Genomic DNA, 18,424 nt, shown 5'->3' on the forward strand with positions numbered 1-18,424 from the left:
TCTGCGTCTCCCTCTTTTTGTAAGAACACCAGTCATAACGGATCAGGGTCTGTCCTCATGACCTCATTTTACCTTAATCACCTCCTTAAAGACCCTGTCCACAGGTGCAGTGGCGTCCTGAGGTGCTAGGGGACAGGACTTCCTCATATCGAGTGGGGGCAGGTGAAAGGCAGCCGGCGGGATCGGGGTCGGCAGGGGGCGGTGTGGGGGGTCCTTGCGCAGGGAGGACAGTCATGTCCGAGGAGCTGAGGTTGTAGAGGTGGGCGGGGCAGGTCGTGGACACCCTGGCACGAGTCTTGGGTTTAGCAGTCGGGGCACTGAGAAGCCATCGGCAGCAACCCAGAATCTCGCTGGGCTGGAGTATACAGGAGGGCATGAGAAGAGAGAGTCAGAGGTCGATTTTCTCAGACTTAACGCATTTCTGGGCTTCGGCACTAGAGACGTTTTAGGTCGGGTGATTCTGTGTTGTTGAGGGGCAGCTTTGGGCATCGTCGGTGTGCTGCGTGCCTGGCCTCCACTCAGGAGCTGCCACAGTCAGCAGCGTCTCCAGATACTCCCACATGGCCCCCCGGAGTCAGGGAGGCTGGGGGAGTGGCTCAGAACTGTCCCCTGTTGACAACCACCAGTTTAAAGGGGACGAGAAGACACACAGGTTGGGATGGCTTGGTGCCCATCGAATAAAAACACATTGGATGAGTTTAAGGAAGATTGTGAATTCAGAGCCGACAGGATTTAACGTCTCTTGACCTCAGTTTCTCCTCATGCTTGTGAGTTCGGTGATGTGGTCCCTTCCCTCTAGCACAAGGCCCCATGCCCTGGGCATGCATAACTGACTTGCTTAGAAGCGCCTGGAATGTGCTCTGTGTTGGCCTTCACCGACCACCCTTCTCCTCCCAGGGGACCCCTAGTCCTACCCCTATATACCCGCAAGCCCATAGCTGGCAGGACCACCTGTGTGTCACTGGTGGATAGTCAGTGCCCGCTGTGCGCCTTCTGATTTGTCAAGTCCGTGTCCCGCCCGCCCGTGGGCTCTTGGAGCAAGTGTTTTGGAAGCTAATCCGGCCAATTTTCTGGCTCCGGAAATCTGTTTATCAGAGCAAGATGTCACGGTTGTGGTGACTTTTCCAGGGGGCTTGCCTTCGAGAAGCCAGCTCTACAAGGCAAGCGAAAGTGATTTCCAAACCAAACAGAGTGACAGATATATTCTGGAGCCCCAGCGCGTTCCCTGGGAGCTTGCTGCTGAAGGCCACAGTGGCTGTTAGGAAACAGCTGGAATGGGTGGGCGCTCTGGGTGGTGTTCCCCGTGTCTGGCTGAGACCCAGCCCCTGGCCGTGTCTCCAGGCTTCTCTCCTACCGTTGCCCCTCTCCTGGGATTGCTCTCGCCCGAAGGTGGTGAGTTGGTTTCCTGCTTTTCTCAGGGCTGGCTGTGGGTTTTGGACTCAGTCCTGAGCGGGAGTCCGATGTTGAGTGTGGGCTCAGGGGACAGGCAGAGTGCCGTGATTCATCACGTCTGCCCCAGTGGTGGAGTGGGGGGAAATGGCGACACAGTAGGTTTGCAGTGTCCAACAGTCAGAGCTGGGACGTGTTTATTGTGTCCCCATCCGTGCCCTGGGCTGAGCCTTCCTCCTACCCTCTTTGTTTTGAGCCTCAAGGGCCCTGTGTTTCATCTCTCTATCAACCTCCACTGCAAATGCCTCTTCTTTTCTGGAACCTTTCCTTAACACCTTGACTTTTTACTTTATCTTAAGAACATGGCGGAGCCATTCAGTGGCTTTTCAAAGGGAGGAAGTGTCATGATTGATTTGCTCTTTAGAAAGGTCCCCCTGGCTGCAGAGGTGGACGTGGGGTTGTGGGGAGCGGGGAGGCCACCCTGGGAGACTGTGGCGGCATGCTGGGAGGGGATGGCGGTCACTCGGGCTGGAGGCAAGCTTGTGGCACTGTGATGGGCATGCGGGGCTTGGTGGGGGGCTGTCCCACTGTAGGGGGAGGTGGAGTGAGGGGAGGGGCCAGGGAGATGTTCAGGCTTCCAATGTGGGTAGGGGGAGGCCCTCTCCCCTCACTTAGAGCTGCTGTTCTACAATTCACCAGTGAACTACTAAAGCTTATTTTTCGCTGGAGAGATGTGCAGGTAGATACTAATTCAGCACAGTGGGTGGGTGGTCTGCAGGGGTCTCCGTGGCTGACGTGGCCCTGCTTGCCTAGGACTGTGTCCATTCCAGTTTGTTGTTACCTCCTTGTTCCATCGTAAAATACCTTTAGTGTCGCCTCAGTAGTACTCAAGCTGCACCACGGAGTAAGGGCTCATTTCTGCTTGGAGAAGTCGGGGAACAGTTCACAGAGGGATAGACATTTATATGAAAGCGTACATAGGGGGTTATTAGGAGACTGCCAGGTAAAAATAAGCCATGTAAAGGCTAGTGGCATGAAACAGAGGTCACGTCAGAGATCTGGCACGAGATGCTTCCCTTTGGTAAAGCCTGTGAAGGAGGATCACGGGCCCTGCTCTGCTCCCCCCACTCCCAGGCAGATCTGGGCACCCTCTCTCTCTGCACCTGGCAGCAGGATCATTCGACCATTAGCCTACCCTCATGCCTTCCCAGCATTGAAGGGGGGAATCCCAGTGTTCAACTCTGCACAGTTAGGACCTGCACAGGTGTCTGGTCATGAGTGTTTGGTAAATGCTTATTGAAGATTCAGAAGGGACCCGGGAGGTCCTGGTCTTTTTTCCTCTCCTTTCCCCTAAGACAGCTTCACTTCCAGATGGCTTCTTACCTCCAGGCCATGGACGGCCCTGGCTCAGACCCATGAGATTCATCAGATTCTGGCTTTCTTGAAAATCTGCCCTGGGGTCCTTTGTAGATGGATTCAGCACCCCACCCCCATGACCTTGGCCCTCCCTCTTTGCTTAACAGCCTAAGACTTGACCCTTTCTGGTCAGGGCTGTGGCAGTTGATGGACTGGATCGAAATATTGGGGCTTGGTTCTTGGAACTCTTGGCAAATAGTCAATTGACCTCGGTGCCCCCCATGGGGGTTAGAAGGCCTGAGTTCAGGTTTCAGTTTGGCCTTTCTTCCCCATGTGACCTCAGGTGGGTTGGTGGGCTGAAGGGCAATGGTCTCCCGGTGTTATTGCTGACTGGCCCAGGTTCAGATATTCGGTGGTTCAAGGGCCCTAGAGTCCGAGGCGGGGTGGGATCCTGCATTTCCTGCTGTTGGAGGCAGTGGGAGTCCAGTGCTCACTCGTGACTTGGAGCCTTTGTTTTTAGCCACAGCTGATGGCCGGGAAGAATGTTTGGGTTTATGACCGAGCTTTTTAGCAGTTAGTCAGTGAGCCTACTGGAAGTCTCACGTACGAGACCCCCTTCGAACAAGGTTCTGTTCCGTGGTGGGGACGCAGCTCCGTGCCTTCTCTGCCCATCTGATCTCCTGTCTCCTCTCTCCTGCAGAGAGCCAGCTGCTCCCCGGGAACAACTTCACCAACGAGTGCAACATTCCGGGCAACTTCATGTGCGGCAACGGGCGGTGCATCCCCGGGGCCTGGCAGTGTGATGGGCTGCCCGACTGCTTCGACAAGAGTGACGAGAAGGAGTGCCGTGAGTGGCCTACCCTTTGCAGGGTGGGGGTGGGGACGGTCCAGGGGCTGCGGGGACAAGGGCCTAATCCGGCTCAGACCCTGCCCACCCCACATGCTGCAGGCAGTTAGGTTTGGGCCTCTGGCTGGCAGCCCAGCCCTCTCCACTCTGTAGCTCTGCCTGGGAGCAGCACGGTGGGTGCGGAGCCCGGAGTCCCGGTGGGGACGGAGCCGCCCCTCCACTGGGCTCTCCTCACCCTACCCTGGGGCGCTCTCTTTGCTTTTGCTTTGCATATGAGGACCCTGAGACTCCTAGAGGTGAGGTAGCTTTAGGGTCTCCCTACTGGTAAGGAGCAGAGCTGGATTTGGACTCAGGGCTGCCTGACCCCAAGGCCCGGGCTGGTAACCATCTTTCACATCCTGTGAGATGTCCTTTCTGGGTAAGTCAGGGGTGGCATCTGGCCAAGTGGCCTGCACGGAGCTAGTAGCCACTAGGCAGTAATTTGCCACTACTTGGCCTTTTCCCTGCTGATGCGGGGAGTCCTCTTCAGACGGGCACCCCCAGGAACTGGGGGTTCTTTCTTATCCTCCCCACCCCGCTTCCTTCTTCAGTGTCTTTTCCATTCTGAGCCCTCAAAATACGCACGAGATTGGAGTCCGTGGTGACCTGCAAGAAAGGACCTGCTGGATGGGAGTGAGGGCGTCTGGGGTGTCGGGTGATCATGCTCTCTGCCCTGGAGAGCAGAGTTCTCTCTTGCTCCAAAGCTTGGTGCTGTGCAGTGAACTCAGCCCTGGCACCCTGGTAGGCGGGAGTGAAACCTGAGGAGTGCTGGGCCCCACGGTTCCCTCCTGGGTCACTGCCTTGGGACCACACAGCTGGACGCTGGCTCCTGGCTTGTCCGTGGGCTTCAGGCACCGGGCCGCAGGGCCTCACTGACAGGAGAACTGTGTGTTCTGGCTCTGAATCTGGTCTCTTTCTGGAAGCCAGCTGAGGAAATGGCTGAGGAGATGATAATTTGAACTTTCACGTAGCTGTTCCTGGGATTTGAGGCCCAGTCTGTTGACGCACGGGAAGGAAAACTGGGCCAGAGCCCACCTCCGGAGCTAGCTGCCCAACCCTCATGATGCGCTCCCTTGGGCAGGTCGCCCGTTCAGAGACTGGCCCCGTGTCCATCTCGGGGTCCAGTATCCCTGCTTGCCTGCCCCTCAATCTTCAGAGAAGGTTTGCGAGCTGGTGGATTAGGAATATTTTTGTGTGTGGTCGGGGGGCAGCATTCATTTTATTGCCTGTGACTTTTTCCCAAACAGACCAGTATACATAATGCATTTTTACTTTTGCAGAATTTTTTAAAAAGTATTAATGTCTGTTTCAGCTTTCTCTGTGTCCAGGTCTCCAAAGTTGCTAGCAACGTGACGGGTGTAATTTGAGTTACACACGAGATCGTGTGCGTGAACTCTGCAGTCCGTCCAGTTTTGAGCATTATTAAATACTCCACGAAGATGTGGAAGGAGCATTTTTGGAATAGGGTCTGTGAGCTCTCGCAAATGCTGATTTTCTGTAGCCGAGCCGGAACATGGAGCACAGGGTCCGTTTGTGAAAGCATGCAGGGTTCGGACCTGCGACTTGAGTTTTATTCCCGGCTCTGTCAATAGCAGCTGTGTGGTTAGGGTACTGTGTGACGTTCTGTGTCTTGTGTCAGTCCAGTTCCATGATTTCGGAATTCATGCACAAACTGGAAAAGGTGATGGAAAGAGAATATTTAAAAAAAAAAAAAAAAAGATGGGACAGGCAGCAGCCTGGCACTGTTCGGTTTGGTTTGGAACACGCTTGCCTTGGCTGTTCTCAGTCTTTTTTTCCTCCTCATTTCCTACCCTTAACCCCCAGGCGTAATAAAGACTTGACTGGTACTTATTTAGTGTTTGGATTAAAACATAATTTTAAAAAACCGTACACACAAACACACGCATTAAAGAAAGAACCCCTCCTCTGTTGCCTTTCTTTTTTTCCTTTTGTCTTTAAATCACAAGAACAGAACATTAAAAGGTTTAGGTAAGGGAGGGAGGGAAGAGGTCACTTTTCTAAAACAAATTCTACTTGCCTTTTGAATTTCTTACATATTTCTTCCCAGGCCAGGGGTCGAGGGATGAACCCTGGGGACAGACCGTCCAAATCCCTTCGGTCCCTCCCACCCCCCTGGCCAGATCCCAGCTCGGTGATCTTAAGGAAGTTACCAGGATGTTCTAGACCTTTGCCCTGGGGAGGACTAAACGAGGGTGCCTTCGCCTCCTGATGTCCCTCAGTGTCCTCCTCTCCAAAATGAGAATAACAGGGCTCTGGTAATCCTTTCTGGGAAGGTTAAATGCACGTTGAGCACACAGCCCCGTGGCTGGGTATCGCAGCAGTATGTAAACGTTAGCGTTACTGGTCAGACTGTACCAACTGCTTGACGCAGGTGTCGTCATGACGACATGTGATGGAGTAACTTGCCTTTTTCTGCTTCCCGTTGGAGGCCCTTTGCCAGATGGCCATATGTAGCCTTCACGATTGTTGTTTTGTGAGGTCGCCTACTGTGCTGTCACATTGGTGTGGTGTACCCTAACCATTGCCCTATGGTGGGTGTTTAAACATTTGGGGTCCGTGAGGGAGCTTACACAATGGTTTCCGCCCGAACCAGGCTGGGTCTCGCTGAGGTCTTCAGGGTCTCAGCTGCACCATCTTTTCGAGGTCCCTTTGAGAGCAGCTGCTGGAGAATTCCAATGCGACCTCTTTGTCTTTTCTTCGATTCTTCGGAACAGTGTGGTACTTACAGGGAGGAGAGTGAAGGTGGCTGATTTCCTCGCCACAGAGAGGTGATTGCCTCCTGTATCTTATGGAATAACTTTGGCATTTTGAAGATAGTACACTTAAAAAAGGAGAATTCTTGCCCTTTCCAAAGGGTGAGGGAAGAGCCTGGAGAGCTGTGTCGTGGTGGGATATGAGGCGGTGAGAAGCTGTTCTGTGCCCACAGCTGAGGAAGGATTTTCATGAGACAGGAAGAAACTTTTCTTTTTATGATGAACATAATAAAAATCACCTACTGTGAAAGTTGGGGGAATGAGGAGGAGAAAACAGCAGCATCACGCCTAGAGTCTGAACTCTAATGGAACCACTGTCAGCATCTTAGAAGTTTTGATTCAGGGCTCTTCCCAGCTATAATCACTGTGGGTATGCAGTGTTATATTTTGATCTTTTCCCCTGGCAGCATTTTGACCTTTAAACATTTTAATGTATTTTTTCATATTTCTCTATCCGTTTTCATGCTTAGAAAAATAGTCCATTCACGTGGTGTCATATAGTGTACTGACTCTACATGAAGATTTGGCATTTATGTTGTTTCCAGCTTTCCGCGGTTAGAAATAGCATTCAGTGTTGTGAATGTGAGGGTAGACATGACTTTCCCCGTTTTGAGAGATTTCCTGAGGCTAGGTTCTCAGAAGTGAAATTACTGGGTCAAAGGACAGGAGCTTTTTTTGGTTCTTGAAACCAGTGCCTGTTTGTTTTGCTAAAGGTTCATACCCGTGTGTGCTCCCTCACTGGCAATGTGTGAGAATTCGGTTTTATTTTCGTCTTGGCAGCTTTGGGTAATATCTCTAAAAAATATTTTTTCTGGCTAATTTAATAGAAAAGTTATACATTTTAATTTTTTTTTTATAATCTAAAGAGGTTAAATGTTTTCCTATAGCCCTATTTACTACTCATGTTTCTGACTTTGCGATTTATCTATTAATGGACTAGAATAAATTTCCACTCGGGTTGTGTCATTAAATTTTCCTCCTTGTGAATCTGGAGAACCTCCTCCTTAGGCTTTTAAGAGGCTCGTTAGTTTGAGGGAATTTCTGATTTTGGTTGATAAAATGATCATTTTATCTAAACTTTTTTTTTTTTTTTTTAGTAGTAAAAGGAGTAGAGATAGTTTAAAAAAATGTGGAAGCCTCACAAAATCAGATATTTTGAGAGCTTCCTCTGGGTTGCTCTGTCCCAGGCACTTTGCGCTGTATTAGCTCATTTGGTTGTCACAAGCCTTATGAGGAGAGGACTGTTGTTATTTCTGGATGGGGGACCTGAGCCACAAAGAGATTGCTAGAGCTGGCCTTTTGTCCCAGAGATTAAGTGCCCATCACCTGCGTCCATCAGAGACCACAGGCTTTCTCTACCTGGATCTCTGTGCCGAATCAGATTCCTCTACTGCTAACCTGCTTTTGAAAACAATGTTGAGAAACGTTGATGATGTTCTTCTCTGTAAATGATTTCTGAAATGGCCGTTAGTGCTGTGAGTCTCTGTAAGAAGAGACGGTAGTATCAACACTGACACGCGCTGTCATAATAAAGCAGCCGTCCAGATTTCCAAAACTCACACGTGACCCAGAGTCACGAGCCTTAAGATCTCCTTCCAGTGTGGCATCAGATTTTAGCTGCTATCACTCTGTGTCCTGACCACATGGGGGAGAGGTCTTGAGGTTTGAGTTCTGTGTCACAAACTGGTCTTATCTGAAAAAGGAAATTGATTGGTGTCTTTGATCAGGCATGCGTAGACTTTCAAATCTCAGGCTGAGTATATGTGCATGCATATATGCACGTGTGCACGTGTTGGTGGGGGTGGAGAGGAGATGGGAATGAATTCAAGGATCTTGTCCAATGGGAAGATTTTAATGGCTCTCCAAGTCCAGAGACAGAAAAGTACAAAAATGGAACTTGAATTTTCCTTGCTTTTACTGTCTCCAGCCATTCCTTGAGCATGACTTTTCATTGCTGTGGTGTGATGGCTGAAATCCATGAGAGGCTTCAGAGGTCAAGTTTGGAATAAGGAATGTACAAGAAAGATGAAGGGGGAGGAAATGAGAGGGGGGTGGGCAGAAAGTCTTCCTTTCTTTTTTATCGTCGTTCTCACCTTCTACCTCTAGGTGGCGCCACATGTAATGTTTTCATGTAAGCTGGGTGCTACAGGGCAGGCGGAGATGAGGGGACAAAACTGAGAGTCACAGGTGTTGTCCATATAAAATGTCCGCAGTAATTCACCTGTTCCACCAAGTCACTAGTATTTGGCTCACATCCAGAATTGCCCCAGAAGACCAGGGAGTGGAAATTTGTGACCTTACGGAAAGGGGGGTTTTGGATGCAGAGATACAGCAGAAGAAAGACTATGAAGACACAGAGAGAAGGTGGCCATTTAATGCTAAAGAGAGAGGTCTGGTGTGGACCTTGCTCACACCCCTCAGAGGGAACCCATCGCTTTCTGACACTTTCATTTTGGACTTCTGGCCTCTGGGATGGTGCGATGATACATTTCTATTGTGGAGGGCACCGAATTCTAACACTTTTATCTCCACAGCTCTAGAAAACCCATCCAAGGCATCAACATGTCTCCCTTTAGTTTTTAAAAGATTGTTGCATGGTGGGGTGTCTGTGTGGCTCAGTTGGTTGAGCAGCTGAGTTAGGCTTGGATTGTGCTCTTAGGATCCCAGAATCCAGTCCAGCCACACTCCACCGCCCCCCACCCCGAGGTCAGTGTTGGGGCTCCCTGCTCTGTGGGGAGTCTGCTTGTTCCTCTCCCACTGCCCCCTTCCTCCACCCTGGCTCATGCTGCTGCACACTCTCTCAAATAAGGAAATAAAATCATCTTTTTTTTTTTCTTTTTTAAAAGGTTTTATTTATTTATTTATTTGACAGAGAGAGAGAGAGAGATCACAAGTAGGCAGAGAGTCAGGCAGAGAGCGGGGGGAACCAGGATCCCTGCTGAGCAGAGAGACCAATGTGGGGCTCGATCCCAGGACCCTGAGATCATGACCTAAGCTGAAGGCAGCGGCTTAATCCACTGAGCCACCCAGACACCCCAGGAAATAAAATCTTTTAAAAAAAATTGTTACGTGGTGAGTGACAGAAGCCCCACTGCTGTGTCCCAGGTGACATTCACAGGCATCCTGCTTCTGCATTTTCTTTTCTGTAATCATTTGAAAATAAGACTCGTACTGTTGTTACAGGTTGAATTCCATCTCCTGAAATATATGTTGAACCCCTAAGCCCCAGTACCTCAGAAAGGGACCTTATTTGGAATTGGGATCATTGAGGATGAATTAGGTAAGACGAGGACATACTGGAGTAGTGTGGGCTCTTAATCCAGCGTCATGGGCGTCCTTGTAAGAAGACACTGTGACAATATGAGGGAAGAAGGCCCGCTGACGGCGGAGGCAGAGATCAGGGCAATGTAGCTGTGCGCCACGGAATGCCCACTTTGACCGCTGCCACCAGAAGCGGAAGAGAGGCAGGAAGACGTCCACCAGAGTCTTGGAGGGAGCCCTGGTGATACCTCAGAGGCAGACTTCTTTCCAGAAATGTGAGGGAATAAACTTCTGTTCCTTAAAGCCGCACAGGGTACGGCACTGTGCGGTGGCAGCCCCGGGAATCAGGTGCGCCCACTTCCCAGGGGCACTTAAATCCATCCGGGCTGTCATGGGCCCTTTATTACCCTCTTCCCGCCGGGCCGCTGTGCCTCCCCAGGAGCCCTGCCCTCCGCTCCTGCTCATGTGGCGACGTCCCTTTTCCTCCAGATCTAGGATCTGGCTCGCCGTGGTTAAGGGCTGAATTTCAAAAGCCTTCTGAAGACATCGAGCTTCACAAAACTGAGCTGGAACTTACAACAAGAGTCTAGAGAGTATGCTGCGGTTTAACGCTCTGTCCATTAAACACTTGAGAGCAAAAGCTCGCTCTTCCTCTGTGGCATCCCTGCATGGGAGGGATGACCTCTCTGTGTGTTTACGACCCCCCTTTTTGAACTCTTTTTGTTTGTTCACATACTTGTTTTAAAACAGCTTGGGTAATTCCAGGCGTGCCCCTCCCTGCCCCCCCCACCTCCCCGCCCTCTTCACTGAACAGTTTTCATCTCAAATGTGAGACCGTAAATCCCACAGTTGGGAACAGGGTCCTTGGGCCAGCCTCCATGTATGACCTTCAAGGCCCTGGGCAGCGTCTTACCTGACTCTGTACCTAGTTCCTCATCTGTCAAAGGGAGGTAAGGGTGGTCCCCACGCCAGGGGTGATGTCAAAGCCAGTAGGTGCCGTGTCTAGACCCTGAGCCGGTAGGAAAGGAGCTGACCTTGAACAATAGGCACTGTTTGCTGGTCTAGCAAACAGTGCTAGAAGATCGGCTCTACTGACCACAGGGTACCGTTGTCTTAAATGAGCTGTGTTCGAGGCTTGGAGCTGGGTGCCTGGCACGGGGTAAGCATTCAGTAGATGCTTACCGACATTATTCCCTCAGTAAGCCCTGTGGCATTCTTGCTGAAATCCAAGCCCATTGTGCCATTCCTGGCCCGTGCAATGCTGCGCATTACTGGCCCAGCCCGCCCCTGGCTCCCTTCTTCTAGAACCTCACGTTCCCTTCTCTTCCACCCCCGCTCTTCCTGCTCTCCCCTGGAGAACCTAAGCCATGGCAACACCTTCTTTTGCTGGGTCAGTATCTTCTTTTCGCTTTAAAGAGCCAAAAGAACACAGTCGTGAGCTCTTACAAAATTCTCTTTAGCTGAGAGCCCTAGGGAGCCAGCTGCACACTGCAGCCAGTGCAGAAGGGATAGAAACAAACATCTGAGGGTCTGAGATGAGCCTGTCAGTTCTTGGGGCTGCAGGGAGGGAATTTTCGAGGGAGCTGTCCTGCTCGCGGTTGGGGACCTCTGGTTAATGGACCTGCTGTTGGCTCCCGCCCGCAGAGTGGCCGCATCCACTTGCTCCCAGCTCTGCTGCAGCCCCGCACAATTAAGCGTCTAAGTGGATTTTGATGATGGCATTTTGCTTCATTGCCCAAACAGCCTTCTTTAGTGTCCAATCTCCCCCACTACCCCCACCCCCGCCCGCTGCCCTTCGCCACACTGGCCTGAAACCCACACTGTGCCCTACAGCGGCCTGCAAGGTTTTTGGCCTAGAACTTGTACAAGCCACAGTCTTCCTGGTCCTCTTCCTGCCCCCCCCCTCCCCCGCCCCGGGCATGCCCTCTGTGTCCTGCACCCAGGTGAGGCAAGCCTTTCAGTCCAGGTGTTGGGATCACAGCCTAAATTCCCAGGTGGTCACCGACAGCTGCACGCAGACCTTTCTGGCCCATTGAGCGCTGCTTGACCTAACATGAATTTGACCTGATGCTAACTTTTCTCAAAGGGCCCTGTTTGAAGATGCTGGCGATGTTTTATACCACATGGGGAAACACACAGTGCTCTGAAACCCTACTAGTGTATCTGTTTGCTAGGCTTGTGGTAACAGAACACCGCAAGCTGGATGGATGGCCTCCAGCCACAGAGGCATTCTCTCATGGGTCTGGAAGTTGGACATCCAAAATCAAGGTGCCAAGGTGCCATGCTCTCTCCAAAAACTCTGCAGGCCAGGGCCCTTCCGTCATTGCTGGCGTTCCTTGACTTCTTTGGCTTGTGGGTGCGACCCTGCAGATTTCTGCCTCTGCCTTTATGGGCCCCTTTCCCTAGACGTCCGTCTCTGTGTAGAGATTCCCCTCATCCTAAAAAGACACGCATCACTGGATTAGGTCCACTTTAATCCATTATCACCTCTTCTTAACTAGGTTCCGTTCGCCAAGACCGTGTTTCCAAGCAAGGTCGCGTTCACAGGTTCCCGGACACAACCTGGGGCACCAGGTGAATATAGAGGAGGTCACGCCTGTGCAGTGGCCCACAGTGGCCACAGCTCCCTGCGGGGCCTGTGGGCAGTGTGGCTTCTCATGGCCTCCAGTTGGGGTGTTTTGTTGTTGCTTGTTTTACCCTTCCCTTTGTAACATGATGGTCATGGAACAGGAGCAGGAGTGGTTTGAAAGCCTGGGGAGAGGGCATTATATGAGAAAAATAATATGTTTTAAAAAGCCAGCTCTGTGTGGCCTTCCTTCTATCACCAGGCATCTTGATTGGGCCATTTCCATGATGAAAGAGAACTGCTAACCCAGTGTGTAGGCAACCTTGAGCTGCCTCCGGACTGGGAGGGGCTCTAACTGTATCTGCCATTAGCTCCCTGCCATTCAGCCCACCTGCAGGAAGGGTGGAGGGCTCCCAGCCCTGCCAGCTGTAGTCCGGCAGGTCTCCTCTGTCCTGCTCAAGGACAGCAAAAAAACAGATGAGCTGCCAGTGTTTCTAAACTGGGAACTTGCACCTAAAAGTCCAGATCATCAGGTAGGTATTCCGGAAAGATCAGATTTCACGTTGGGATACTTTCTGCACCCAGAGAAGCCCCACCTGTCATGCATCCCACCATCTTGTTCATGCGAAGGCCTCCGGTACTTCCGTTCTGAGACACCCACCTCTTCATGTTTTCCCATCTCTGGAGGGGAGAGACCTCTTATGATGGGTGGGCTAGGGGAACACGGTGTCCTACTTGGCCAGGTTTTTTCTTTCTTAGTTGTATGTAAAATAGTGGCATGCCTTGCAATCCATGGTGTGTTGGATTCAGTGAAGTACAATTTTCTCCGATCGTTAGCATGCAGTGTCTCAGCCCAAAGGAGTGACATTTCCAAATTAACAAATGCACCACCTGTGCATTTTCCTTAGGGTGCTTGAGGACAGGGTGCGGATGCTGCTCGGGGGCGGGGTCTGGGTCTGGAATCGTGCTGCCTGGCTTGGGTCCTGGCGCTGTCACAGGTGCGCTTTGGGACTTGGATGAGGTCCTTTGCCTCCATTTCCTTAAATCGCATGGAATTCCTGTGAGGATTAATGAGCTTAAAAAATCTTGAAAGCCGGGTCCCTGGGTGGCTCAGTGGGTTAAGCATCTGCCTTCGCTCGGGTCATGATCTCAGGGTCCTGGGATCGAGCCCCACGTCGGGTTCTCTGCTCAGCAGGGAGCCTGCTTCCCCCTTCTCTCTATGCCTGTCTCTCTGCCTATCTATGATCTCTGTCTGTCAAATAAATAAATAAAATATTTTTTAAAAAATCTTGAAAGCCTTTCAAGTAGCTGCTGGCACATAGTATGCACTCAGTAAATGCTAGCTCTACTCTTACTGGCTGCATGGAGTCACATTTCTGGTTTAGATCCCAGCTCTGCCCCTGGCTAGTCCCGTCCCTTGGTGGAGCCTCAGTTTCTTCTTCTGTGAAATGGGAACAGGTGTGAAACGATGTGTGGGAAAATCCAATGTGCAGGAGCTGACGTCTGCTGCCGAGCAGGCACTGAATAAGACTCACTCTGCCATCTTCTGCCTCTCCCAGCTGTACATGATCCCCTGAAAGGGAGAGTCTCCAGGGTTGCCCGGGAAGTTTTGATCCAGACTTCGTTGGGCTCCTGTAGTCAGCAGACGTGCCCTGGAAAGTGCTCTGTGGATCCTCCTCTCCAGCAGGTTGTCGAGGCTAAGGAAGATGGATGGTTCTACTTCAGAAGTACTGTGTCTCTTCAGGTCAGCAATGAACACCTGCCCTTCCCTGAACCATCTTCAGAAGACTGAACCCAGGGACCCCATGATGTTTGTTTTGAGGGGTGTGCTGTGGGGCAGCCCAGGATGGGGGAGCCCCATCCCAACTATGTGCTCTCGAGCCCCCATCGAGCCCCCTAGAGGGTGAGAAGGATCAGACTCTCTACCAGGGTCCTCCTGCCTCTCCCTTGGAACTGGGACAGGAGACGCCAGACTCCGGCTTAGGGAAGAGGTTGAGGTGTGAGGTACCCTAGAACCCAGAGAAGAACTGAGAGGAATTTGTCCGGTTTGGTCTCTTCCTGGAGGAGAGCAGCTCTTGCGTTTCTGGAGTCAGCCAACAGCCCCAGCTCTTGGAAAGTTTCATCGTACGAGTCACGGCCCTCCTCCTACCTCCCTGCTGGGGTCATTCCAGTCCTATCTAGTGGCAACAAGGAGCCTCGAATGGCATCTACCAGAAACCCCGTCAGGCCCCTTCTCATTTCCTCTGTCCCTCCCAGGTGAAGCCAGCTGCTGCTGGGGACCTGCCACCACTCTCTCGGGAGCTGCCGACTTCCATGCTCACGCGGTTGACAGCCGAGAAGTTAGTGGCACAGAGTCATCTTGGAGTCCTCTTTTATTTATTTATTTTTTTAAAGATTTTATTTATTTATTTGACAGAGAGAAATCACAAGTAGATGGAGAGGCAGGCAGAGAGAGAGAGGGAAGCAGGCTCCCTGCTGAGCAGAGAGCCCGATGCGGGACTCGATCCCAGGACCCTGAGATCATGACCTGAGCCGAAGGCAGCGGCTTAACCCACTGAGCCACCCAGGCGCCCTAGAGTCCTCTTTTAAATCAATTTGTGCACAGATACCAGCCTCGCTCTGTCTTGCCAGCCTCCCCACCATGTGCAGAGAACTCTTTTATTATTGGTGCCACGTGCTACCTTTTCCCTGCCTGCAAGGGGAGAATCTTCACGAACTGGCTTAGAGCTGGGAGGGTTTGAGTTCTTCCCTCACGCTGGAATGAGTGTGGCCCGGTGTCCTGGGCCCCCATCGTGGAGACACACTCTTGTTGCCAGGGCTTGGCTGTAGCCGCACGATGTCGTCGGTGGTAACAGGCTCCATAATTGCTAATAAAAGTTAAATGGCAGCAAAATCACAGGACGCCAAAAAAAAATTTTTTTTTCCTGGCGCATCGAGACAAATTTTGCTGATCCAAGTCAGGCTGTGACCGTGCAATCTTTTTATTTTTATTTTTATTTTTAGGCCGACTTGTGCTGTCATCTGTGACACAGCTAGTTTGCAGTTGCCTAATGGCTTCTTAAAAAATTCAGAGACAGATGAGGAAGTAATAATTAAGAGGAAGTGGTGCGTTCATGTAACCCAGACACGTGACCAGAGAGATGTATTAGTCTGTTACATTTGAGAAGAGTAGTCTTCCACGGTTTAAAGTGGGAGAAGCTGTGGGGGGTTAGGGTGGGCTGGAGAGAATCTTTGAAGTCAAAAGCTAACTGTATACTCCTCTTAAAAAAGCATTTCAGGAACTTGTGGCTTTTTTTTTTTTTAAAGATTTTATTTATTTATCTGAGAGATCACAAGTAGGCAGAGAGGCAGGCAGAGAGAAGAAGGAAGCAGGCTCCCCGCTGAGCAGAGAGCCTAATGTGGGGCTCCATCCCAGGGCCGTGAGATCGTGACCTGAGCTAAAGGCAGAGGCCTAACCCACTGAGCCACCCAGGCGCCCCAGGAACTTGTAACTTTTGACATTGTTAATATCATGTCCTTTGCTACGTATGATTCCGGTAAAGAGTCCGGTAAAATGGAGGGAATGACTTAGGACTAAAAGGTTTTCTAGCATCAGTGGACAAAGGGAAGGGACTGAGATCCGTTCTATGTGGGTATTTCATATTCTACTGCCTGGAGGGGCATCAGGTTCATTCCAAATTAGAAGGTCTTCTCTTGAGTCCTTTGGAAACGTGTGGCTTGCCTGTGTACCTGAGTTGCTTATTGCTGTCCTCAGTGCCCTTCATTTGGAGGGGCTGGCGGGCCGGGGGGATGAGGGTGTGGAGGCAAATAGGCCATCAGTGTCTCTGATTCTTAGTGGGATTAAATATGCAGGGATCCAACCAAAGACCATCTTGGCTCCTGTTGACTCTTGTCGGGTGGAAGGGTTGTTGTTGGCATCTCGAGTTCTTTTGGGATTCGGCAATGAGCCGGTGATTTTTATTGGCCTCCTGTGCTAAGAGAAAGTGTTCAGGGAAGACAGCCTGCTTACATGGTGACTTTGGGGTGGTCACCCAGTGTGATGTATTTTTCTCTCTTGGCCATTTTGGACATTTTGGCCAACAAGAGGGGAAGCTTGCTCCAGCCCGTCACCATCACTATCCTGCCTGTCACTGGGCCATTTTCTGTCGAGCTCCTGGCACAGCCTGCCCCTTGACACTCTCCCAGATTCTCACAATGCTCGCAGAGCCCGGGCAGCATGCGGGCAGTGGCGGGGAGCCGAGGGAGGCTGTGTCGCATGGCAGGGAGCAGATGGTCCTGATGGAGAACATGGCGGGCCTTGGCCACTTGCTGTCTGACATTTAAAAACCAAACCGAGACTGTTCCCAGCTCCCTGGGATGGAGGACACTGGCTAGTCTGATGCTAGGAAGGGGCGAGAGGGACTGTGTCACCTGCTGCCCATAGTTGGGGTATGTTTCTGGGGTATAGCAGTGACCTTGCCGGTGTTTGACTCAAGGTCGAACTCCGTGCCCACTCCCTTCCCCATCCCTGTGGCCGCTCGGGTCCTCCCCTGGGCTTCTCCTGGGGTGGAAATGGAGGTGAGCCCCTCCCCCCCTCTCCACTTTCCCAGTTAGCTTCTTCACAGCATGCTGGGACATGGTTCTGATGGTGACTTGGGGAAGAGCATGTCTGGCCACCATGACTTTGAGGACACGCCACAGAATAAGAGTTATGATTCAGGCTGTAGTACATAGTCTGCTGGACACGGACACCAGGATGGGATTAGGCCCCCAGGTGATATACTCTGGGTGGGAGCAGAAGGCAGGGAGAGCCATGGTAGTTTAGCTCTTGAATAAGGAGAGAAGGAACAGGAGGGGAGGAAGAGCCTCTGACTGCTCTGTGGGTCCTTAAGCGGTTCTGCCAGGCCCGTGGGATATCCTAGAGCCAAAGGTGCCTTTTGGAGGAGTCCTGGGTCCCCCAGGGATGGGTCTGTCTTAGCACAACTGCCTTGTTTGGTCAGTGGCTAAGAGCATCTCACGGGAGGTCTGGCTCCCCCATTCCCCCCATCGCTGTGCAGCCCCGGACAAGTTACTGCCCCACTCCATACTTCCTCTGTGGTGTCTGTGAAATGGGATAGGAATAGTGGCACTTCACTGAGTTATGCAGAGTCAGTGGCTCTCTGGAATGCTCTTGAAACAATACCTGTCATGTGGTAAACATTCAGCAAATGCAGGTCTTGTCATTGTCCTGTGCTCGAAGCGTCCTGTGCTAAAGGCATGGTTATACGGGCATAAGTGCTTGCCCCCTGCTGCCTGACAGTCACTGGACGGACCCAAGTGACACAGCTGATCCCTTTTCTGAATAAGTGTCCTAGTGTTCTCTCCATGGCTCAGGGGGAACCTGCTCCACCTAATACTGACCAAAAAAAAAAAAAAAAAACAAACCCCAAACCCCAAACTGAAACAACTAGGTTTCCCTCAGTTTTCTCGTGAACAGCAACTGAAAGAAGCTCTCCTCTCCCGCACCCCCACCCCAGCGCTCTTGGGCTCTTAGGTACACTCCCCAACCAGTGTTTCCTAAAGTGAGCTTGGCAGGTCACTGCCTCACCTGTTCACATAGATTTGGGGGTGACCCCAAACAGAATCTCCAGGAGGGGGGCCCAGGAATCTGCATCTTCATCAGCAGCCTGGGGTTCCTGTGCTCGTGACACTGGGGACTCACTTGTTCTGTGAGTCTCAATGAAGGGGGAAGTGAAGACGAAGCTTGTCAGCCTCTCGCGAGATCAGGGAAGGAAGGCTGCCCAGCACAGCATCCCTTCTGAGAAGCCCCACCAGGTGGGAAGCACCCCAGCTAGTGTGTTGGCCTCCAGAGCAGAGCATTCTGACCAGTGGGCCCCCTGTGACGTGATGGCCGCGAGCGAAGGGTTAGTGATTGTTTTCTTCATGGTGCTTTTCCTGCTTAATGTGTCCTGAGGAAAGCGGGTGGATCTCAGGTCCGTCCCTCCACTGCTCCCGAAAGGAAATGACTTAATCTCAACCAGAAATGAAATTCTCAGCAAGAGGTGCCCGGCCTTTGTGAATCTCAACAAGGAGAGCCAACAAGATTAAATTGCTGTTCCCAGTGGGCATCTCTGGGAGGTGGGATAATGGACTGCTCTTCTTTCCTAATGGCTGATTATTTTTGCACGGGAGGCCATGTGTGGAGTGCTTCAGGGGTACACAGACCTGCCTGGG

At 51.5% G+C, this 18,424-nt stretch overlaps 1 protein-coding gene across 1 annotated transcript in view; it reads left to right on the forward strand.

The window, feature by feature from the left end:
* Positions 1-18,424, forward strand: part of LDLRAD3 (low density lipoprotein receptor class A domain containing 3) — a 219,771-nt gene that overhangs the window by 62,876 nt on the left and 138,471 nt on the right. The window contains exon 2 of the mRNA XM_059139905.1: positions 3,446-3,592. Within this exon, the coding sequence (XP_058995888.1) occupies positions 3,446-3,592 (147 nt within the window). The remainder of the gene's footprint in view (positions 1-3,445; positions 3,593-18,424) is intronic.

The sequence above is a fragment of the Mustela lutreola genome, chromosome 1 (assembly GCF_030435805.1).
Source record: "Mustela lutreola isolate mMusLut2 chromosome 1, mMusLut2.pri, whole genome shotgun sequence".
Classification (NCBI taxonomy): domain Eukaryota; kingdom Metazoa; phylum Chordata; class Mammalia; order Carnivora; family Mustelidae; genus Mustela; species Mustela lutreola.